This window comes from Cherax quadricarinatus, chromosome 59 (genome assembly GCF_038502225.1).
Source record: "Cherax quadricarinatus isolate ZL_2023a chromosome 59, ASM3850222v1, whole genome shotgun sequence".
NCBI classification, from domain to species: domain Eukaryota; kingdom Metazoa; phylum Arthropoda; class Malacostraca; order Decapoda; family Parastacidae; genus Cherax; species Cherax quadricarinatus.
The window spans coordinates 6,125,071-6,150,870 of record NC_091350.1 but is presented as its reverse complement, the minus strand read 5'-3'; the positions used below and the strand labels follow the sequence as shown (position 1 = coordinate 6,150,870).

General features: G+C 38.8%; 1 protein-coding gene across 3 annotated transcripts in view; it reads right to left on the bottom strand.

Moving 5' to 3' along the window:
* The window catches only part of Rep (Rab escort protein), a 93,687-nt gene that overhangs the window by 19,675 nt on the left and 48,212 nt on the right, over window positions 1-25,800 (bottom strand). For all 3 annotated transcript variants that reach the window (XM_053791117.2, XM_070097690.1, XM_053791118.2), the window contains 4 exons: window positions 23,479-23,675; window positions 20,301-20,523; window positions 14,054-14,272; window positions 13,789-13,913 (listed from right to left, as the gene is read on the bottom strand). In XM_053791117.2, coding sequence (XP_053647092.1) covers window positions 13,789-13,913; window positions 14,054-14,272; window positions 20,301-20,523; window positions 23,479-23,675 — 764 coding nt within the window. The remainder of the gene's footprint in view (window positions 1-13,788; window positions 13,914-14,053; window positions 14,273-20,300; window positions 20,524-23,478; window positions 23,676-25,800) is intronic.

Sequence of the window (25,800 nt, the reverse complement as noted above, 5' to 3'; positions counted from 1 at the left end):
TGATGAAGATAGGGAAGCTGTGATTTCGTGTATAGGGCAAGGAGGAATAACATCTTGTAGGAGTGAGGAAGAGCCAGTTGTGAGTGTGGGGGAAGTTCGTGAGGCAGTAGGTAAAATGAAAGGGGGTAAGGCAGCCGGGATTGATGGGATAAAGATAGAAATGTTAAAAGCAGGTGGGGATATAGTTTTGGAGTGGTTGGTGCAATTATTTAATAAATGTATGGAAGAGGGTAAGGTACCTAGGGATTGGCAGAGAGCATGCATAGTTCCTTTGTATAAAGGCAAAGGGGATAAAAGAGAGTGCAAAAATTATAGGGGGATAAGTCTGTTGAGTGTACCTGGTAAAGTGTATGGTAGAGTTATAATTGAAAGAATTAAGAGTAAGACGGAGAATAGGATAGCAGATGAACAAGGAGGCTTTAGGAAAGGTAGGGGGTGTGTGGACCAGGTGTTTACAGTGAAACATATAAGTGAACAGTATTTAGATAAGGCTAAAGAGGTCTTTGTGGCATTTATGGATTTGGAAAAGGCGTATGACAGGGTGGATAGGGGGGCAATGTGGCAGATGTTGCAAGTGTATGGTGTAGGAGGTAGGTTACTGAAAGCAGTGAAGAGTTTTTACGAGGATAGTGAGGCTCAAGTTAGAGTATGTAGGAAAGAGGGAAATTTTTTCCCAGTAAAAGTAGGCCTTAGACAAGGATGTGTGATGTCACCGTGGTTGTTTAATATATTTATGGATGGGGTTGTAAGAGAAGTAAATGCGAGGGTCTTGGCAAGAGGCGTGGAGTTAAAAGATAAAGAATCACACAGAAAGTGGGAGTTGTCACAGCTGCTCTTTGCTGATGACACTGTGCTCTTGGGAGATTCTGGAGAGAAGTTGCAGAGATTGGTGGATGAATTTGGTAGGGTGTGCAAAAGAAGAAAATTAAAGGTGAATACAGGAAAGAGTAAGGTTATGAGGATAACAAAAAGATTAGGTGATGAAAGATTGAATATCAGATTGGAGGGAGAGAGTATGGAGGAGGTGAACGTATTCAGATATTTGGGAGTGGACGTGTCAGCGGATGGGTCTATGAAAGATGAGGTGAATCATAGAATTGATGAGGGAAAAAGAGTGAGTGGTGCACTTAGGAGTCTGTGGAGACAAAGAACTTTGTCCTTGGAGGCAAAGAGGGGAATGTATGAGAGTATAGTTTTACCAACGCTCTTATATGGGTGTGAAGCGTGGGTGATGAATGTTGCAGCGAGGAGAAGGCTGGAGGCAGTGGAGATGTCATGTCTGAGGGCAATGTGTGGTGTGAATATAATGCAGAGAATTCGTAGTTTGGAAGTTAGGAGGAGGTGCGGGATTACCAAAACTGTTGTCCAGAGGGCTGAGGAAGGGTTGTTGAGGTGGTTCGGACATGTAGAGAGAATGGAGCGAAACAGAATGACTTCAAGAGTGTATCAGTCTGTAGTGGAAGGAAGGCGGGGTAGGGGTCGGCCTAGGAAGGGTTGGAGGGAGGGGGTAAAGGAGGTTTTGTGTGCGAGGGGCTTGGACTTCCAGCAGGCATGCGTGAGCGTGTTTGATAGGAGTGAATGGAGACAAATGGTTTTTAATACTTGACGTGCTGTTGGAGTGTGAGCAAAGTAACATTTATGAAGGGATTCAGGGAAACCGGCAGGCCGGACTTGAGTCCTGGAGATGGGAAGTACAGTGCCTGCACTCTGAAGGAGGGGTGTTAATGTTGCAGTTTAAAAACTGTAGTGTAAAGCACCCTTCTGGCAAGACAGTGATGGAGTGAATGATGGTGAAAGTTTTTCTTTTTCGGGCCACCCTGCCTTGGTGGGAATCGGCCGGTGTGATAATAAAAAAAAAAAAAAAAAATATATATATATATATATATATATATATATATATATATATATAATATATATATATATATATATATATATATATAATATATATATATATATACGGCTGGTTAGGTTCCAGGCTACCGCCGTAAAGCGGAAACCGCCGTAAAGTGGAACACCCTTTTTTTCCACTTACAAATGCATACAAACACTAGATAACAAGTTTACACTAACATATATTAAGTTATCAATAGAACCAGGCATCAAAAAACAATACAAAAGTACAATACACACACATAGTGCACTCATTACTTACCTTAAAATATTTATAGTCTTAATCTAGGGTGAGACAAGTAGTATTTATTGTAAGAAATCAAGTGTGGTATGTATGGTAGTCAGCCAGGCTACCATACCAGGCCACCGCACCCACACATACAATTCTATGATATTTAAGCATCCCAGAGCGATAAAATGTATATACAGTTCACTCATTACTTACCTTAAAATATAGGGTGAGATGAGTAGTATTTATTGTAAAAAATCAAGTGTGGTATCTATGGTAGTCAGCCAGGCTACCATACCAGGCCAACCCACCTACACATAATATTCTATTACATTTAAGCATCCCAGAGCGATAAAATGTATATACAGTTCACTCATTACTTAACTTCAAATATTTGTAGTCTTAATGTAGGGTCAGGAGTAAGTAAATGAGATAAAACGAATAAATGAGAGAGAGAAAGAATGAGTGCATGAGAGAGGACAGGCGCAGAGTTATGTAAACAAACCAGGCGAAGGTAAGTTTTGTAAACGAAGTGTACATGTCTGGTTAGTGTACAAGTTACATTGTGTACAGGTTGTCTCTACATTGATACGGTAGAATAAATAAAGAAGAACACTCCCATTCTCATGTAACATCATTTTGAGAAGAAATGATGCTCTGAGTGAAGGCAATGGAAATAAGTCACTCTGACTTTTTTGGGTTATCCTAGGTTCTCTACACATATGTTATGTATGATAATCTATGTAACTGTATTTGTGTATACCTGAATAAACTTACTTACATACATACGAAAGGAATAATTTTCTACAGTTACCCCCAGTAACACATTTTCTCTTATGTTAGATTAGAGAAAATGTTATTCTTGGCATCACTTGTACAAGTTATCTGGCTACCACATCTCATATTTATGTTTATTTATTCTATTGTAGGGTGTATTTATCATCTTTTTATGTTATGTATCGTGTTTATTATATAATTTTGAAAAAAATATCATGGATGGATTAATGAAAATGTGTATATTAACGTAATATATAACATTTAATGAGACTCGGTGATTATTATTATTATTATTATTTGCATTTCTAATATGGCGTCACTTGTACAAGTTATCTGGCTACCACATCTCATATTTATGTTTATTTATTCTATTGTGGGGTGTATTTATCATCTTTTTATGTTATGTATCGTGTTTATTATATAATTTTGAAAAAATATCATAGATGGATTAATGAAAATGTGTATTTAACGTAATATACGACATTTAAATGAGACTCGATGATTATTATTATCATTACTAATATGACGTCTGGAGACAAAAGACACTCTTACTGATTTTAATGTGTACCTGCATGCCAGCACAGTATGTAAGTTTATTTAAGTACAGGTATACATAAGTATAATTATCAGAGTATATATAAAATATGAAATAACTTTTAAAAACATTTGAAATTTTGGAGTTTCCAGACAAAATGGAGAGACTTAGTGCTTACTGAGCTCACGAAGAATGTAAACAAACAAGGTGGGGCGTGGTGACCGTATTAGAAAGTCAGGTGGGGGGAGCCGTATAGCGAGTTTTGGTCATAATTTGAAATGACCGTATTAGTGGAACGCCGTAAAGTGAAACGGCGTAAAGCGGGGCCTTCCTGTATATATATATATATATGGGTAATATTTAGTGAAGGGATTCAGGGAAACCGGTTATTTTTACATAGCTGGACTTGAGTCCTGGAAATGGGAAGTACAATGCCTGCACTCTAAAGGAGGGGTTCGGGATATTAGCAGTTTGGAGGGATATGTTGTGTATCTTTATACGTATATGTTTCTAAACTGTTATGTTCTGAGCACCTCTGCAAAAACAGTGATTATGTGTGAGTGAGGTGAAAGTGTTGAATGATGGTGAAAGTATTTTTTTGGGGGATTTTCTTTCTTTTTGGGTCACCCTGCCTCGGTGGGAGAATGAAAAGCGTCCAATACACGTCAACTGGTGAGTCTAATATTCTTTTGCAAGTGCGCCAATATTATTTATACCATTTTTTACACTAATGCAGTAGTCTGCATAACAGTAAATCTTCTATTTTTTGTGAGAATAAAAATTCAAAGTGGAAAGCAAAAGAATGTAAGAGGGGCCTTGAGACGTGACTAATGAACAAAGGGAATGTCATTTTAGTGCCAGGAATGTCTTTCTTGTTTATTCTGGACCCTATTCGGAAATTGGCATCTTTTGAAATTTGTGTGAAATTGGCAAAATTGCTAAATTCTGACCACTGTATTGGATAGTTAAAATTGGTAAATGGGTGGTTTCTTGCACTCATTCGATAGAAAAAATAGAGTTCTAGCGAAATATTCATGTTTTTTGTCGACTAGTGCAATGGAATTGGCCAAAAATGGGGCTCAAATTGGGCAAAATCACTGATGCGTAAACATCGCCGAGACCGCTAACTTCGCGAGAGCATAATTCCGTAAGTTTTCCATCAAATTTCATAATTTTGGTGTCATTATGATCGGGAAAAGATTCTCTATCTTTTCATAAGAAAAAATAATTTTTTTTTTTTTAAATTTGGCCGACCCTGAGAACGAGTCTCGGAGAGGGCCTGTCGACCCTCAAAGGGTTAAACGTATGAGAGAAAATTTTAGAAAGGACTTAATTTTAAATGATTTCTTGCTAATTGACCAGTTTTACATATTCGGCACGACATATATATATATATATATATATATATATAATATGGCATTGTGTCATTTAGAAAAAATGGTATGAAGTGGACTGCACCAAAATGTGGCCATATTTATTTTTTTCAATAAGATCATTTTTTTTTATTATATGGATGCGAGAAGTGGGTCATAATAAGCGTGTATGCACCTGGAGAAGAGAGGAATGCAGAGGAGAGAGAGAGATTTTGGGAGATGTTAAGTGAATGTATAGGAGCCTTTGAACCAAGTGAGAGAGTAATTGTGGTAGGGGACCTGAATGCTAAAGTAGGAGAAACTTTTAGAGAGGGTGTGGTAGGTAAGTTTGGGGTGCCAGGTGTAAATGATAATGGGAGCCCTTTGATTGAACTTTGTATAGAAAGGGGTTTAGTTATAGGTAATACATATTTTAAGAAAAAGAGGATAAATAAGTATACAAGATATGATGTAGGGCGAAATGACAGTAGTTTGTTGGATTATGTATTGGTAGATAAAAGACTGTTGAGTAGACTTCAGGATGTACATGTTTATAGAGGGGCCACAGATATATCAGATCACTTTCTAGTTGTAGCTACACTGAGAGTAAAAGGTAGATGGGATACAAGGAGAATAGAAGCATCAGGGAAGAGAGAGGTGAAGGTTTATAAACTAAAAGAGGAGGCAGTTAGGGTAAGATATAAACAGCTATTGGAGGATAGATGGGCTAATGAGAGCATAGGCAATGGGGTCGAAGAGGTATGGGGTAGGTTTAAAAATGTAGTGTTAGAGTGTTCAGCAGAAGTTTGTGGTTACAGGAAAGTGGGTGCAGGAGGGAAGAGGAGCGATTGGTGGAATGATGATGTAAAGAAAGTAGTAAGGGAAAAAAAGTTAGCATATGAGAAGTTTTTACAAAGTAGAAGTGATGCAAGGAGGGAAGAGTATATGGAGAAAAAGAGAGAGGTTAAGAGAGTGGTGAAGCAATGTAAAAAGAGAGCAAATGAGAGAGTGGGTGAGATGTTATCAACAAATTTTGTTGAAAATAAGAAAAAGTTTTGGAGTGAGATTAACAAGTTAAGAAAGCCTAGAGAACAAATGGATTTGTCAGTTAAAAATAGGAGAGGAGAGTTATTAAATGGAGAGTTAGAGGTATTGGGAAGATGGAGGGAATATTTTGAGGAATTGTTAAATGTTGATGAAGATAGGGAAGCTGTGATTTCGTGTATAGGACAAGGAGGAATAACATCTTGTAGGAGTGAGGAAGAGCCAGTTGTGAGTGTGGGGAAAGTTCGTGAGGCAGTAGGTAAAATGAAAGGGGGTAAGGCAGCCGGGATTGATGGGATAAAGATAGAAATGTTAAAAGCAGGTGGGGATATAGTTTTGGAGTGGTTGGTGCAATTATTTAATAAATGTATGAAAGAGGGTAAGGTACCTAGGGATTGGCAGAGAGCATGCATAGTTCCTTTGTATAAAGGCAAAGGGGATAAAAGAGTGCAAAAATTATAGGGGGATAAGTCTGCTGAGTATACCTGGTAAAGTGTATGGTAGAGTTATTATTGAAAGAATTAAGAGTAAGACGGAGAATAGGATAGCAGATGAACAAGGAGGCTTTAGGAAAGGTAGGGGGTGTGTGGACCAGGTGTTTACAGTGAAACATATAAGTGAACAGTATTTAGATAAGGCTAAAGAGGTCTTTGTGGCATTTATGGATTTGGAAAAGGGCAATGTGGTAGATGTTGCAAGTGTATGGTGTAGGAGGTAGGTTACTGAAAGCAGTGAAGAGTTTTTACAAGGATAGTGAGGCTCAAGTTAGAGTATGTAGGAAAGAGGGAAATTATTTCCCAGTAAAAGTAGGCCTTAGACAAGGATGTGTGATGTCATCGTGGTTGTTTAATATATTTATAGATGGGGTTGTAAGAGAAGTAAATGCGAGGGTCTTGGCAAGAGGCGTGGAGTTAAAAGATAAAGAATCACACACAAAGTGGGAGTTGTCACAGCTGCTCTTTGCTGATGACACTGTGCTCTTGGGAGATTCTGAAGATAAGTTGCAGAGATTGGTGGATGAATTTGGTAGGGTGTGCAAAAGAATAAAATTAAAGGTGAATACAGGAAAGAGTAAGGTTATGAGGATAACAAAAAGATTAGGTGATGAAAGATTGAATATCAGATTGGAGGGAGAGAGTATGGAGGAGGTGAATGTATTCAGATATTTGGGAGTGGACGTGTCAGCGGATGGGTCTATGAAAGATGAGGTGAATCATAGAATTGATGAGGGAAAAAGAGTGAGTGGTGCACTTAGGAGTCTGTGGAGACAAAGAACTTTGTCCTTGGAGGCAAAGAGGGGAATGTATGAGAGTATAGTTTTACCAACGCTCTTATATGGGTGTGAAGCATGGGTGATGAATGTTGCAGCGAGGAGAAGGCTGGAGGCAGTGGAGATGTCATGTCTGAGGGCAATGTGTGGTGTGAATATAATGCAGAGAATTCGTAGTTTGGAAGTTAGGAGGAGGTGCGGGATTACCAAAACTGTTGTTCAGAGGGCTGAGGAAGGGTTGTTGAGGTGGTTCGGACATGTAGAGAGAATGGAGCGAAACAGAATGACTTCAAGAGTGTATCAGTCTGTAGTGGAAGGAAGGCGGGGTAGGGGTCGGCCTAGGAAAGGTTGGAGAGAGGGGGTAAAGGAGGTTTTGTGTGCGAGGGGCTTGGACTTCCAGCAGGTATGCGTGAGCGTGTTTGATAGGAGTGAATGGAGACAAATGGTTTTTAATACTTGACGTGCTGTTGGAGTGTGAGCAAAGTAACATTTATGAAGGGGTTCAGGGAAACCGGCAGGCCGAACTTGAGTCCTGGAGATGGGAAGTACAGTGCCTGCACTCTGAAGGAGGGGTGTTAATGTTGCAGTTTAAAAACTGTAGTGTAAAGCACCCTTCTGGCAAGACAGTGATGGAGTGAATGATGGTGAAAGTTTTTCTTTTTCGGGCCACCCTGCCTTGGTGGGAATCGGCCAGTGTGATAATAAAAAATAATAATAATATTTTTTCCTCATTAACCCCTTGACTGTCGCAACTCCCAATCCTGAGGTGTCTCCTGATGTCGCAAAATTAAAAAAAAAAAAAAAAAATTTTTCTTATGAAATGATAGAGAGTCTTTTCCCGATTGTAATGACACCAAAAAAAACGAAATTTGATGGAAAACTGACGTAATTATGCTCTCGCGAAGTTAGCGACCTCGGCGATATTTACAAATCTGCTATTTCGCCCACTTTGAGCCCTATTTTCGGCTAATTCCTTTGTTCCAGTCGACCAAACTCATAGCTATTTTTTTAGAACTCCATTTTTTCTATCGATTGAGTACAAGAAACTGCCCATTTACCGATGTCAACTACCCAATAATGTGGTCAGAAATTTGCAATTTGGCCAATTTCACGAAAATTAAAAAATATGACAATTTCAAAATAAGGTCCAGAATGAACAATGCAGACATTCCTGGCTCTAAAATCACATTTTCTTTGTTCATCAGTCATGTCTCCAGGCCCCTCTGATATTACTCTTGCTTTCTATTTTGAATTTTTATTCAAACAAAAAATAGAAGACTTACTATTATGCAGACTACTGCAATACTGTAATAATTGTATAAATAACATCAACCCATTCATGACTGCATATTAGAATGGCTAGTTGGACATTTATTGGACAATGACATCATTTGTTTACTTTTGAACATTGGCAAAAATCAAACATTTCCCCTACTTTGAGCTCTATTTCCAGGTTCTTTTTATTGTAAAATCAATCAAAATCACTTTTATTTCTATAATATGTTTTCCATTCTATCAACTGAGACCAAGAAAACGAGAATACAACCATAAATACTATATGAAAATAGACCACAAATTCAGCATTTTAATTAAAAAAACGGTCGGAGTTTTTTTTTCTCATTATGCACTGCATGCTCCAGGATTTTTTTTATATGGTGCACACTGACCACACAGACTCATTCTCTCACATGTGGGCCTACCAGCTTTCTCTGCTTGATTTGAAGCCGCTAAAATTTATGAGTATATGTACGTCAAACACAGTACCTCGTAAAACGTATATATACGGCCGCGACAGTCAAAGGGTTAACCTATAAATATCTCTATGCATTGTCCACAGAGTCCAAGAATTTTCAAAAAAAAAATTTGTTATTTTTTCTTATGAAATGGTAGAGAATTGTTTTCTGATTACAGATTAACAAATTTTACTGTGTCAACGATATTTACACATCGGCGATTTTGCCCACTTTGACTCCTATTTTAGGCCAATTACATTATTTCAGTTTAACAAATTCTTAGCTATTTTGCTAGTATTTCTTCTATTTTATTGATTGAGCACAAGAAACTGCCCAATCAACTATTTCACCTACCCAATATAGTGATCAGAAATTGGTAATTTGGCCAATTTCACACAAAGTTCAAAATATTCCAATTTCAAAATAGGGTCCAGAATAAACAATGCAAGCATTCCTGGCACTAAAATAACATTTCCTCTGTTATTAGTTACGTTTCCAGGCTTTACACATGAATTCAATTTTAATTTTTTATTTACATAAAGAATTTTTATTCACACTGAAAAATAGAAGATTTACTGTCCTGCAATACTGTAATACATAATTGTATAAATAATATCAGCACTTTAGTGAAGGTATATTATACTCACCAGTTGATGTGTATTGTACGCGTGACGTCATTTGTTTCCTCTTGAACACTGGCAAAAATCGAATATTTCCGCTACTTTGAGATGAACTTCAAGCTATTTTCAGTACTAAAACCAATCAAAATTATCTCTATTTCTGTAATATATCTTCCATTCTATCAAATGAGACCAATAAACTGTGAATACAGCTGTAAAAAACATACAAAAATACACTGCAAATTCGGTGTTTTAATCCAACACACGGTTGAAGTTTTTTTCCTCATTATGCACTGCATGCTGCAGGACTTCTTTCATATGGTGCACACTTATCAAACAGATCCATTCTCTCATATCTAGGCCCAAATTTACCGCTCACAGCTTATCTGAGTGAGCTGAGCTCGTGGCATAGAACTACGGCTTCGACCCTTTGGACAAGGCGTAGACAAGGCTTGGACCCCCCTCAAAGGGTTAAACCTGCCCTCTTCCCTTAAAATAGCAACTTTGAGGGGTTTTATTGGTGCCTTCTTGGTATCAGTTGATAGAATGGACAACATACTAGCGAAACTGAGATGATTTTGTTGTTTCACAACCAAAAGTTTCTGAAATAGCACTCAAAACAGCAAAAATATTAGATTTTTGGCAATTTTCTTGAGGAAGGGTACAGAGTGGCACTTTTCCTAAGGAAAGGAAGGGACCCTCTACTGCCCCGTTGGTCAGTTTTATGAGTTTTTACTCGATCTTGTCCAAATTTTGGGATGTCCTAACCATGACCAATCATTCTTGGTTATATTTTTTTTATTAATCTGAGAGAAAGTGTAAAACTTTGATTTTTTTGTGATGATGGATTCAAAACAAAGGGCAAGTGTTATATAGGAGAGCCATGGGAACATAATTAATGAATAGAAGATAGGCTACTTTAGTGGTTGGAAAACACAGTGTTCATTTTTTATTCAGTTTTTAAATTGGAATTTGTTGAATTCTGTGTAAAATTGAACACATCATTGATTTTGGTGCACTTTATAGTAAAGTTCTTATAGCTGAATGGGCAATTTCTTGTGATCAATCGACAGAATGGAAGACATATTGTGTGGCGTAAATGTTATGTAGAGAACTCGTACTGTGGAAATGAGGTGGTGTGGAGTTACTAAAAGTATTATTCAGAGGGCTGAGGAACTGTTGTTAAGGTGGTTTGGCCTGGAGGATGTGTAAATCTGTAGTGGAGGGAAGGACGGGTAGGAAATGATGAAGGAAGGGGATAAAAGAGGTTTTGTGTTTTAGGGGCTTGGACATACAGCAGGCATGTGTGTGTGTGTTACATAGGAGTGGAGACAAACGGTTTTTGGGACTAGACGAGCTGTTGGAGTTTGAGCAGGGGAATATTTTGTGAAGGGATTCAGGGGAAACTGGTTAGACACACTTGAGTCTTGGAGGTGGGAAGTACAATGCCTGCACTTTAAAGCAGGAGGTTTGGATATTTCCTGTTTGAAGTGACATCTGAACCGTCATATCTGTGTGCCTCTGTAAAGTGATTATGTGTGAATGAGAGGGGAAGTGTTGAATGACGATGAAAGTGTTTCTTTTCTAGGTCACCCTGCCTCAATGGGAGACAGCCAGCATGTTAAAAAAAAAAAAAAGCCTGCTGAGCATACCTGGTAATGTGTATGGTAGAGTTATCACTGAAAGAATTCAGAGTAAGATGGCTAGCAGGACTTCAGATGAACAAGGAAGCTTTATAAAGTGTAGGGGATTTGTAGACCAAGTGTTTACAGTGAAGCATATAAGTGAACATTATTTAGATAAAGGTAAAGAGGTTTTTGTTACATTTATGGATTTGGAAAAGACATACGATAGGATGGACAGGGAAGCAATGTTTCAGATGTTGCAAGAGCATGGAAAAGGTGGTAGGTTACTGAAAGAAGTTAAGAGTTTTTGAGGGTAGTGAGGCTCAGGTTAGAGTATGTAGGAGAGAGGGAGATTATTTCCCAGTTAAAGTAGGACTTAGACAGGGATGCGTGATGTCACTATGACTGTTCAACATTTTTACAGATGGGGTTGCAAGAGAAGTGAATGCTGAGGTGTTGGCAAGAGGTGTGGGATTAATAAAGAACCTAACACAAAGAAGAAGCTGTCACAGTTGCTTTTTGCTTTTGGGAGATTCTGAAGAGAAGCTGCTGAAGTTGGTGGACAAGTCTAGGAGGATATGTAAAAGAAGGAAATTAAAAGTGAGCATAGGAAAGAGCAAGGTGATGAGGATAACAAAAAATTTAGATAATGAAAGATTGGATACTAGACTGGAGGGAGTGAGTATTGAGGAAGTGAATGTATTCAGGTATTTGAGAGTATGTGTGTCAGCAGAGTGGTCTATGAAAGATGAGTGAACCACAGAACTGATGAGGAGAAAAGGGAGAGTGGTACAATGGGGATTCAGTGCAGACAAAGAATGTTATCCATGGAAGGAAAGAGGAGAATGCATGAGAGTACAGTGGTACCAACACTCTTATATGGGTATGAAGCATGGGTGATGAATGTTGGAAAATGGGAAAGGCTAAAGGAAGTGGAGATGTTGTGTCTTAGGGCAATGTGTGGTGTAAATATTATCCAGAGAATCTAAAGCTTGGAGATTAGAAGGAAGTGCAGGGTTTCTAAAAGTATTATAAAGAGGGGTGAGGAACGGTTGTTAACGTGGTTCAGTCATTTAGAGAGGATGGAACGAAATAAAATGACTTGGATGGCATATAAATCTGTAGTGGAAAGAAGGCAGGGTAGGGGTCATCCTAGGAAGGATTCAAGGGAGGGGGTAAAGGAGGTTTTGTGTGGGAGAGGCTTAGACTTCCAGCAAGCATGCGTGACTGTGCTCGATAGAAACAAGGGGAGGCAAATGGTTTTTATGACTTCATGTGCTGCTGGAGCTGTGAGCTGAGTAACATTTATGAAGGGATTCAGGGAAGCCAGACTTAGGGTCCTAGAGGTGGGAAGTACAGTGCTTGTGCTCTGAAGGAGGGGTGGAGATGTGTTGCATTTTTTGAATTGTAGTGTCGGCACACCTCTGGCAAGACAGCAATGGAGTAAGCGATGATAAAAGTGTCTCTTCTTTTTTTAAGTCACTCTGCTTCAGTGGGAAATGGCCAATGTGTTGCTAAAAAAAAAAAAATTATTGGATGAAACTGGTTATTGCACCAATTTTGGCTTCCCTCTTGTCCATATCTTTGTGTACACAAGGTTCTTCATTAACATCTGGTAATGTATAACCCACTTCGATTTAGTGCTTAGTTGTGAATACAGGTCCACATTCCTTTATCCGAAATTCTGAAATTCGAAAAGTTCCAAAAACTGAAGTTTTTTGTGGAGTGTGGAGCGTCAGTCATCTCTACGTAACTCCAACTCTGCCACATGATGGCGTGACCCAGCACTGACAGCCAGGGTGGCAGGCGTCAGTTGTGTCTCAGCGCTTGTAGTGTTCACACGTGCGTCTGCTGTTCGCTGATGTTTTGTTTTTGTTTTTTATTTTGTGACTGTGTTTAATTCACTGTGAAAATATCAAAAAAGAGCTGCAGACATCCCTATAAGTAACAGTGAGGAAAAGAAAAGGAAGCACCTGATGTTATCAATAATGCAGAAAGTAGAGTTACTGCAGAAGCCTGATTGTGGTGTGTCAGTGCAGCGTCTTACTGAAGAATATGGTGTTGGTACTACCACTGTTTATGATTTAAAGAAGCAGAAAGACAAGTTACTGAAGTATTGGTCATGAAACAAGCTAGAATATACCATGAAGAACTGAACATTGAAGGCGAGCGTTAATATTCAGATGGTTGGCTGCAAAAATTTAAGAAGCGTTATGGTGTAAAATATCTGAAAATCTGTGGTGAAAAACCTTCTGCTGACCATGAACCAGCTGAAAATTACATGTTCCTGGTCCATAATTTTCCCATTATTTCATTTATCAATGTATTACTCTATAAATAAACCGTAGTAGTATTTGTAGTCTTTATAATTAAAAAAATTCTGAAATTCGAAACACTACTGGCCCCAAGGGTTTCAGATAAAGGAAATGCGGACCTGTATAATAGTAATTTGATTTTAAAACTTCAGAAATGCAGTACAATATGTATTGGGTCAACTGATTCAGAAACAACAAAGTCTACTGGTTACAGAATTGTTATTACCAGCCACCTGCTTCCCCAATAGTCCAGTAAATTGAGGATTTACACTTTGATGAATGAAGCTAGGTACCTAATGAAACGATTCCAAACACAAAACTTGTACTTCCTATTTATTTTTCATTAGTCACCTCCCCTGTTATGCATCTTCATGGTGCTAAAAAAATACAGAACTCACACAGATTTTTTGGACAAATGCCAGAACCAGCCCCAACTTCAATGATGGTGACTGGCTGAGGGTTGCCATCTTTTTCTGGGAGTCGCAGTAGAGTAAGCTGTTCTTTATCGCTTGACAAGATAGACCTAGAGAGTAAGAGTTTACAAATTATCCCTGATCTTTATTCATTTTATATTGCAGCAAGAGAGATTTTTGTTATATGTATGGACATATGATGCTATCTACAAAGAGCACTAAAATGTTTGCTTAAAAGTACATTATTTACCTATCAGTAATAAATATGCCTCGAGATATACTCTTCTGAGCTGCTGAACTGCCAATGCCAGAGTATCTCTCAGGCACATACGAAGCGTCCATCACTAAGTGGGAACAATGTAGGCGTTGCCCTTCAGACATTACACCAAGGCACTTGTTCTCAGAATCAATTATAAGGGATGACACTGGCCGTCGTAGGATGTAAGTCCCTTCAAACACTGCACATAACCTAAAAGAATTAAAAAAAAAAATAGTCAAATGACCTTTAACCCTTTGACTGTCGCAACCCCCAATCCTGAGGTGTCTCCTGGTGTCGCAAAATTTAAAAAAAAAAAAAATTATTTTTTCTTATGAAATGATAGAAAATCTTTTCCCGATTGTAATGACACCAAAAAAACGAAATTTGATGGAAAACTGACGGAGTTATGGTCTCGCGAAGTTAGCGACCTCGGCGATGTTTACAAATCGGCGATTTTGCCCATTTTGAGCCCTATTTTTGGCTAATTCCTTTGTTCCAGTCGACCAAACTCATAGCTATTTCTTTAGAACTCCATTTTTTCTATCGACTGAGTACAAGAAACTGCCCATTTACCGATTTCAACTACCCAATAACATGGTCAGAAATTTGCAATTTGGCCAATTTCACGAAAATTAAAAAATATGACAATTTCAAAATAAGGTCCAGAATGAACAATGCAGACATTCCTGGCTCTAAAATAACATTTTCTTTGTTCATCAGTCATGTCTCCAGGCCCCTCTGATATTACTCTTGCTTTGTATTTTGAATTTTTATTCAAACAAAAAATAGAAGACTTAGTATTATGCAGACTACTGCAATACTGTAATAATTGTATAAATAACATCAACCCATTCATGACTGCATATTAGAATGGCTAGTTGGACATTTATTGGACAATGACATCATTTGTTTACTTTTGAACATTGGCAAAAATCAAACATTTTCCCTACTTTGAGCTCCATTTCCAGGTTCTTTTTATAGTAAAATCAATCAAAATCACCTTTATTTCTATAATATGTTTTCCATTCTATCAAATGAGACCAAGAAAATGAGAATACAACCATAAATACTATACGAAAATAGACCACAAAGTCGGCATTTTAATTAAAAAAAATGGTCGGAGTTTTTTTTTCTCATTATGCACTGCGTGCTCCAGGATTTTTTTTATATGGCGCACACTGACCATACAGACCCATTCTCTCACATGTGGGCCTACCAGCTTTCTCCTGCTTGATTTGAAGCCGCTAGAATTTATTTTTTTTTTTTTTTTATTATCACACTGGCCGATTCCCACCAAGGCAGGGTGGCCCGAAAAAGAAAAACTTTCACCATCATTCGCTCCATCACTGTCTTGCCAGAAGGGTGCTTTACACTACAGTTTTTAAACTGCAACATTAACACCCCTCCTTCAGAGTGCAGGCACTGTACTTCCCATCTCCAGGACTCAAGTCCGGCCTGCCGGTTTCCCTGAATCCCTTCATAAATGTTACTTTGCTCACACTCCAACAGCACGTCAAGTATTAAAAACCATTTGTCTCCATTCACTCCTATCAAACACGCTCACGCATGCCTGCTGGAAGTCCAAGCCCCTCGCACACAAAACCTCCTTTACCCCCTCCCTCCAACCCTTCCTAGGCCGACCCCTACCCCGCCTTCCTTCCACTTGCACTGCGTGCTCCAGGATTTTTTTTATATGGCGCACACTGACCATACAGACCCATTCTCTCACATGTGGGCCTACCAGCTTTCTCCTGCTTGATTTGAAGCCGCTAGAATTTATGAGTATATATACGTCAAACACGGTACCTCGTAAGACGTATATATACGGCCGCGACAGTCAAAGGGTTAATCATCATAAGACTTGTCTCATTACAAGTATTAGCTCACACATATCAAGCACAATATTTGCTGATCACAGGCCACTTTAGTTTTTCTAGAATAACCTATGTAATATAATTCTCACAAAATATGTACAGTGTAACATTACAAAATACTATATATAAAAAGTAATCAGTTTGCAGGGAATGATAATGATTCTCTAGTATTAAGAGAGGATAGAGCAAAATAGGATGATTTATAGGGTGTATGAATCTGTAGTAGAGGCAAGGTGGGGTAGGGCTGTATTGGAAAGGTTGGAGGGAGGGAGCTAACCCGTAAATAGTCCAAACGTATATAATTTTTATGTTCTGATAATTACCTATGCACAGTGGCATGTACATTCACTACTTTTCCTATCATGCTTCCTCTGTCAAGAAAAGTGTTCTTATCTCCCTCTTTCTCCATGCCCTCCATATCTGTGATCCTCAGTTCCTTCCAGCAGAAATTTCCACTCTTCATAATTCGTTTTCCCATCTTAGCTACCCTTCCCATTTCAAAGACTCTGCCCTTTCACGTGCTAAACGTAATTTCTTCTCTCCCAAACTCTCTACTCCTGGGAACTCTTCTGTCCTCTGCCTTCCCTACATTTCCAGTCTTTCTAATCTCAACAATTCTCTCCGTCCCTTAGACATCAAGCTTACTTTCCGCCAGACTAACACTCTTCGCACTAATCTCGTTCATACTTCTCCTTCTACAGATGTTCCTGGTGTCTACTCTATTTCTTGCTCCTCCTGTCCTCTTCAATACTTTGGAGAAACTGGCCGAACTCTTTCTGACAGACTTAGGGAGCACAAGGCTTGCCGACACTAACAATGCTCTTTTCTGTCACGTCAGAGATCACAGCCATCTTATAGACTGGTCTTCTGCTAAAACTGTCTTCCCTACTTCCAACTTTAACAGTTGCCGTCTTGTTGAATCCTCCCTAATACACAATTTTCCTTGTATGAATCTTAGTCCTGGCTTCGTCTCTGTAGATGCCTTCCTCTCCCATTACATTGTAAAATGCTCCAAACTTCAGAATGCCTGTGACTTAACCTGATTCCTCCTTTTTTCTTCTTCCCCTTTCCTCTTTCCTTTTTCTCTTCTGGGTTATCTTTCTTTCTTCTGTCTTGTGTTTCTATTCCTGCATTATTTTTTCATTATTTTCCCCTCCCCCCACCTCTGTGTTCTTGCTTTCCCTCTGTGGGCACCTAGCTCCCTTGCAGTGCTCCCCTTTCTTTGTATTTGACTGGCTCCTCCTTCTTACTTCCTCATTACTTCTTCCCCTCCCCCCCCACCACCACTACTACTACTACTACTACTACTACTACTACCACCACCACTACCACTACTACCACCACTACTACTACCACTACTACCACCACTACCTCTTCCTGCCTATATATACCCGTCCTGCTCTACTTCTCGTTAGTGTGACTTTGTAAATGGTCCAAGTCGGACCAAAACATCATCGTAAGCTCCTCTCTTCTATGTGCGGGTTATTTGTGTATTGTTCCAGTCACAGTATTGTGCCTTTTTTTTGTTATTTACAGTAGTTCTTGTCATTTCATAACCAATCTTTGTTCTGACACTAATATTAGGTACTGAAATTGTACTGAAATTGTCACAAACACACTGACAGGTGGACATTTACACTTGGAGTTTACCTGGAGAGAGTTCCGGGGGTCAACGCCCCCGCGGCCTGGTTTGTGACCAGGCCTTATGGTGGATCAGGGCCTGATCAACCAGGCTGTTACTGCTGGCTGCACGCAATCCAACGTATGAGCCACAGCCCGGCTGGTCAGGTACCAACTTTAGGTGCTTGTCCAGTGCCTGCTTGAAGACAGCCAGGGGTCTACTGGTAATCCCCCTTATGTATGCTGGGAGGCAGCTGAACAGTCTTGGGCCCCTGACACTTATTGTGTTGTCTCTTAACGTGCTAGTGACACCCCTGCTTTTCATTGGGGGGATGTTGCATCGTCTGCCGAGTCTTTTGCTTTCATAGTGAGTGATTTTCGTGTGCAAGTTCGATACTAGTCCCTCTAGGATTTTCCAGGTGTATATAACCATGTATCTCTCCCGCCTGCATTCCAGGGAGTACAGGTTCAGGAACTTCAAGCGCTCCCAGTAATTGAGGTGTTTTATCTCCGTTATCTGCCTTGGTCATTTACCATTGTCTAGGAATATATACAAAGTATTTATAGGTCCCAACAATGTTTTGGATACACAGGAGTATATAATAATAATAATAATAATAATAATAATAATAATAATAATAATAATAATAAAATAATAACAACAACAACAACCCTTGAAGCATGATGTAAGACAAGTGCCAGTGGCAAGCTCTGCAGGGTGCAGTGATAAGTGGTGACATTTGATGAGCGCCGGCGAGGATGCAAAGATGAGATAAGGTGTGACATTTGACAAGTGCCGGCGAGGATGCAAAGATGAGATAAGGTGTGACATTTGATGAGTGCCAGCGAGGGTGCAGTGATGAGATAAGGGGTGACATTTGATGAGTGTAGGCATCTCTGTCTCTGCTTATCTGTCTCTCTGTCAGCTTCTCTCTCTTTCCATCTCTCTGCTTGTCTCTCTCTGTCTCAGAGAGAGCCACTGTGAACCAACAGGTATTCTTATGTATTATATCTACAAGCACAGTATAGCACTTTGGATTTTTTGGGTTATCCTAAGTAATTTACACTATGTATAATTGCATTTATGTATACCTGTGAGACAGAGATAGAGATAGACAGACAGATAGAGAGACAGATAGACAGAGACAGACAGATAAACATAGATACAGACAAACAGACATATGGAGATAGAGCCAGGCAGCCAGCAGCCGTCCAGCCAGTTGGCCAGCCAGCCTACCGAACACTTATTACACGTTCCAGAATTGTTTCTCTTTACCTTGGGCATAGGTTATAAGACATTCTGAAAGGGTGTTGCACAAATGTTGCACATGGGTTATTATCGAGGATTTTTATATTTCCTTGACCACATGTGGCCACATTCACCTCAAAGCCACTAAACTTGGGGTTAACATCACTTTCCTCTTAAAAGGGGAGTGTTAATATGACATGACATCATTGAATCCTTGGAGTTTGCAGGCTGGGTTTTATAGCTGGCACTCAATTTAACTAGCACTCCCACAAAGTACTAAGTGGTCCCAGATTTTTTTTAATAGTGTGCACACCGAGTGTTAAGACCCATTCTATGCTGACCAGGCATCTCAGGCCAATTATGCCAAATTTGGAGGCAAGAAAAATAAAACGTAAATATACGTTTGAGGCACTAGCGGTAAGAATGTACATATGGGTTAAAGATTTTTCGTACGGGAGGAGCTTAGATATCCAACAGACATGTGCGAGGGTGTTTGACAGGAATGGAGGCATGTGGTTTTTATGACTGTACTTTTGGAGTGCGAGCTGAGTAACATTTATGAAGGGATTCAGGGAAACCAGCTAGCTGCACTAGTCCTGGAAGTGACAAGTACAGTGCCTGCACTCTGAAGGAGGGGTGGGAATATTGCAATTTAGAGGAGCTTCTGAACTGTACTATCATCACACCTCTGGAAAGAGGTGTAATGATATTACAGGTGGGAGACAGCCAATGTGTTTAAAAAAAATAATATTTTGGGAATTTATTCTTGAGCACCCATTCTTTCAAGAAATTCACAAGTGCTCACACATCAAGCCATAAATGCAACAATAACAATGAAGAAAGAACATTAACTGTTAACAGACATGGGCAACCTGCTGAACAATCTAGGAGCTACATCAGGAAAGGCTCATTCTGCAAATGATTCCTGTAGAATATACAGAAACAATAAAGCATCTATTATACTCTAGCCCAAACTGTTCAAACAAAGAGGTAATTTTTATTATAGGAGTGCTGTGAAGTTACCACAATACAGTATGTAAAGAAATTGGTATCAGAGGTTCAGAAACATATTTACCAAATCTGTCTGCCTAGCTCCATTCTAAACTAAGGGAAAAATAATCTTTATTATGAAATGTGATACCAGCATTTACACATCTATTATGGAATGAATTTTGCAGCATTTTCAATTTTGTCACAGTTGAATTTGAAAACAATGAATGATGATTTGAACACGTGTAGATTTTTTTTTTTTAACACGCTGGTCATCTCCCACTGAGACAGGGTGATATGTAAGAGAGAGACTTTTACCATCATTCACACTATCACTATCCTGCCAGAAGTTTGCAGATATGACAATTTAGATGTCACTCTAAACAGAAAATATCCTAAACCCCTCCTTTAGGTTAACTGCAACACAAAGTGAAATGACACATTTGCCATATTTGAGCCATCAACACATTTTACATGAACAAAGAAAGCATAAAATACTCTTTACCTGCAGAAAGCCTGAGGAAGTTCCCCACACCCATACATAGAGAAGAGGAAAGGTGTTGCCCCATAGCGCCCCAAACTTGTGAGGAACAACTTCATCCTCTCTAATCCTTCTCTGCATGAAACTTCTCTTGATACCATGGCGATAGATTCCATAACAAAATGAATCAGATTGTCAGTGAGCTTGCGGGACTTTAGGAAGTCAACAAATAGCTTGTCTGCATATTCTGAAAAACAGAATTCATGAATATAGTAGTCTGCCCACCCACCTATATCTAATGACATTCCCTTTCCCATCTCTCTATCTTCATTTGATTATAGATTTACTAATACTGTATATATAAATTAGACACATATGCAACACTTGGATATCTTTAACAAGGAAACATTTCACCACACAGTGGCTTCATCATTCCTAAACAAAGAAGAATGGTGAAGATCAGACTTGTCAATTCTCTGAACCATTTATCTACACTAATATACAGAGGAACCTCTGCCTACAAGTGCCCCACCATGCGAGTTTTTTCAGGATAAGAGCCATCGCTTGGTCAATTTCTTGCTCCTGGATACGAGTCAAAATTCAGGGTGTGATCTTTCCCCTCAAGGGAGGTTCCTTGATGCTGGTGAGGGGCTCTTGATCTAGGGAATTGGATCTGTGCTCCAGTTCCCTAAATTAAGCCTGAATACCTTCCATCCCCTACCCCCACAGGCTCTGTATAATCCTATGGGTTTAGCACTTCCCCATTATAATAATACTGTAATAATAATAATAATAATAATTTCATTATTATTTTTTTTTTTTTTTTTTTTTATTATCACACTGGCCGATTCCCACCAAGGCAGGGTGGCCCGAAAAAGAAAAACTTTCACCATCATTCACTCCATCACTGTCTTGCCAGAAGGGTGCTTTACACTACAGTTTTTAAACTGCAACATTAACACCCCTCCTTCAGAGTGCAGGCACTGTACTTCCCATCTCCAGGACTCAAGTCCGGCCTGCCGGTTTCCCTGAACCCCTTCATAAATGTTACTTTGCTCACACTCCAACAGCACGTCAAGTATTAAAAACCATTTGTCTCCATTCACTCCTATCAAACACGCTCACGCATGCCTGCTGGAAGTCCAAGCCCCTCGCAAACAAAACCTCCTTTACCCCCTCCCTCCAACCTTTCCTAGGTCGACGCCTACCCCGCCTTCCTTCCACTACAGACTGATACACTCTTGAAGTCATTCTGTTTCGCTCCATTCTCTCTACATGTCCGAACCACCTCAACAACCCTTCCTCAGCCCTCTGGACAACAGTTTTGGTAATCCCGCACCTCCTCCTAACTTCCAAACTACGAATTCTCTGCATTATATTCACACCACACATTGCCCTCAGACATGACATCTCCACTGCCTCCAGCCTTCTCCTCGCTGCAACATTCATCACCCACGCTTCACACCCGTATAAGAGCGTTGGTAAAACTATACTCTCATACATTCCCCTCTTTGCCTCCAAGGACAAAGTTCTTTGTCTCCACAGAAAAAATAATAATAATAATAATAATAATAATAATAATAATAATAATAGGAGTGAATGAAGACGAATGGTATTTGGGACCTGACAAGCTGTTGGAGTGTGAGGAGGGTAATATTTAGTGAAGGGATTCAGAGAAACCAGTTATTTTTATATAGTCAGACTTGAGTCCTGGAAATGGGAAGTACAATACCTGCACTTTAAAGGAGGGGTTTGGGATATTGGCAGTTTGGAGGGATATGTTGTGTATCTTTATATGTACACCTACCATCCGACTTACGACCGAGTTCGGTTCCGAGAAACCGGTCGTAAGTCGAAATGGTCGTAAGTCGAACTTTACTACTGAATATCAACAAAACGTTTTTGTAATGACTTTATTTTATTGTTTTATTTTGGTATTTCATGTTTTATTTTACTTTTTATGTTGTTAGTACTGTATTTTATACTGTAAGGTTTAGGATAAACACTGTGTACAACACAAATAGTTGTTTATTTCCCAGAAATTTGGCATAAAAAACACAGTCGTAAGTCGAGCAGGTCGTAAGTTGGATGGTAGATGTATATGCTTCTAAACTGTTGTATTCTGAGCACCTCTGTAAAAACAGTGATTATGTGTGAGTGTGGTGAAAGTGTTGAATGATGATGAAAGTATTTTCTTTTTGGGGATTTTCTTTCTTTTTTGGGTCACCCTGCCTCGGTGGGAGACGGCTGACTTGTTAATAATAATAATAATAAAAAAAAACAACAATAATAATAATAATAATAATAATAATAATAATAATAATAATAATAATAATATATTACTGTATATATTACCAAATGTAAAAGGAGAAACTTTCGTTTTTCCTTTTGGGCCATCCCGCCTTGGTGGGATACGGCCGGTGTGTTGAAAGAAAAATAATACGTACAACAATAATATAATAATAATACTATAATAATAATTATAATAATAATCCTATAATAACAAGTGAGCTTGAGAATGTAGCCACTAGATGCCACAGTGAATACTACAAAAACGCTTACCTCATGGTGGAAGGATTTCTCTCGTGTTTTGCTTACGTTTTGTGCAGTTATTTTGCCAAATTTCTCTAACCATGGGTCCTAAGAAATTAAGTGCAAAGGACAGTGCTAAGAAGAAAAAGAGGATGATGCCCGTGGAAGTAAAGCATGAAATCATAGATAAACACAAGCGAGGTGTACAGGAATTCTGCTGGAACGGATTAATGGCATTTCAATTAATTTAAATGAGGAAAATTTGCTCAGCATACGAGCAGATCACGTTATGAGCTAGGTCATGGAATGGATTAAACTCGTAAGCAGAGGTTCCACTGTATACTGTATAATATGTATTGTATGAGATATAAATATGCTAATATGTATATTGTACATCATTTTATGATGCTTCCTAACATCCAAGTCAATGGATGTGCACTCGTAATATTTGTTTTTCAACAGTTTAATAGAAAAGGCATTAATTTACACCTTACATTATGCTTTTATATTCATGAGTATCATAAGGGATTGGTATAAGTTCCCTATCAAAACATCCATACCAGTACTTTTGATTTTTCATAAGTGCAAGGTACTCCATGAGGAATGTTAAAAAAAGGAAAATGCCTGTCATTTATTTTATAATAACAATGCGAGAAATAGTTAAACTTACCTTCTAGCTGCTCAGGATTCTCTTCATAGCTGTGACAAAACTCTAAAAATTTCATAAGGAGTCTTTTTTCTATGAGTGAGATAGTGTCTGCAGTGAAGACGTCGCTGCGGGTACATGGGACCACCAACAAATTACCCTCACCCTCCCTAGATGCCACCCAGGTAAGGACACGAGTGATGCACTTGAACTCTGCATACCTGTATAAACCTTCAGTGTCACTTATATTATCTTTGCTAAACTTAAAATTTACTCATTTAATAATGAAAATGCCCTGTCCATAATTAAAATTATTTCACAACACTCTTTGGTGTTATTTCGAAGTTTATTACGTATCTACTAACAGCAATACAAGAAAATTACAGAATAACTCCCATATTACCTAGCACAGAAATTAGAATTGCTAAAATACATGAAGACAATTTTTTCTTTTAACAACCCGGCCACATCCCACCGAGGCAGGGTGACTGGAAAAGAAAAATGAACGTTTCTCTTTTTAAATTTAGTAACGTATACAGGAGAAGGGGTTACTAGCCCCTTGCTCCCAGCACATTAGTCGCCTCTTACGACATGCATGGCTTATGGAAGAAGAATTCTGTTCCACTTTCCCATGGAGATGAAGACAAATAACTATATTAAATTAACTGAAGAGATCCACACCTCTATTACAACATACAGAAAAGACAGAAGTAGGAAATTTACACAAATCTAAAAAGTGTCTATTATGGGCATATAGTATGAGCAGAATTAAGGGAATTTAGTAAGAGAAATAAGATCACAGAAAATAATGGGTCCTAACAAAAGTATAGTTCAGTGTGCTGAGGAGGGGTTCTTCAGGTGGTTGACGAGGAGGGTACATAAATCTGGAGTGGAGGTAAGGAGGGGTAGGGGTCATTCCTGGAAAGGCTGGTGGAGAGGGTCAAGGAAGCTCAGAGTACTAGGTGCCTGAACATCAAACAAGCTTGTGTGAGCAACTGAGCATGTTACATTGAAGTGAAGGCAATATTACATTTATGAAGGAATTCAAGGAAATTGATTAGGGGTGGGAAGTACAACACTTGCACTGCAAAGGAGGTGTGTGAATGTTGCAATTTGGTGTGCCATCTGAACTGTGATGTCAGCATGCTTCTGGGAAGACAGGGCTTGAATAAATAATGGTGATTGCATTTCCTCTCTTTTGGGTTACTGTACCTAGATGGGAGACAGCCAGTGGGCTTAAAACAATTAACCCTTCTACCAGATATAACATATACTTATTATAAACATGCAAAAATCAAAGGCCATTCAAATTTCCCTGCAGTTCACCATTTTAGGCCTTCAAATGACTTGTAGGAACAGGTGCTAAATGATCTCACTTAGAAAAATCCTGAAACACACAGTGGCTTTCAGGAAAAGAGGGAAGTGGATATGAATGAGGTGCTGTAGTGCACTGCTGCTGTGATGACGACACAAGATACTGTATTTTGAGTGACCTTCCAATCAACAGGATTATTATGTGTATTGCCATCAGTAGCAATGGATTAAGTTGCAATAAAGCAAACTGAACAATTTCAAAGGAGTAAAGAATTATCTAAAAGCAATGGTGAAAATACATTGCACTAACTTCTACACCCATTCCTTTACAAAGAAAGTGGGTATTTACTGTGAACCTTTGAGTAATAGGGAAACATGGATGCCCATTATAAATGACTGACTATTAAATTCAAATTATGAGACTGTTTTTCATTATTTTAATAAGACAATTTTAAATTTAACATACTTTGTCCATTAACCCTTTAACAGTGGGACAGCCTCAATAAAAAATTCTTGTGTGTGTGGGAAGATTTTGGAAAATAAAAAAATAGTTTGTCTTACAGACTGATAGAGCTTGTTCTTCTGAATCAAATTAGACTAAAATGAGTGAAATCTGATAGAAACTTACAATTCTGTGGTGTGCTGAAGTTGGTAAAAAAAATATCACTACTTGGCAACAGTGGCATAAATGTGCCAGTGGCATTTACATTTTACAACTGACACTAATGTATGATTGTTCTTTTTTTTTATTTGTTTTTAATGTTTAATGCTATATATACAAGTTTTTAATTATGTTAGATGTGTTTCTAGGTATTTTAGCACTTCAAACATTGCTTCACTTGGAATAATCAATATACAGCAGGGCCCCGCTTTACGGCGTTCCGCTAATACGGACATTTCAAATTATGACCAAAACTCGCTATATGGCTCCCCCACCTGTCTTTCTAATACGGTCACAGCGGCCCACCGAGTTTGTTTACATTCTCCCTGAGCACATCTCCTTATTATGTCTGGAAACTTTCCAAAATTTCA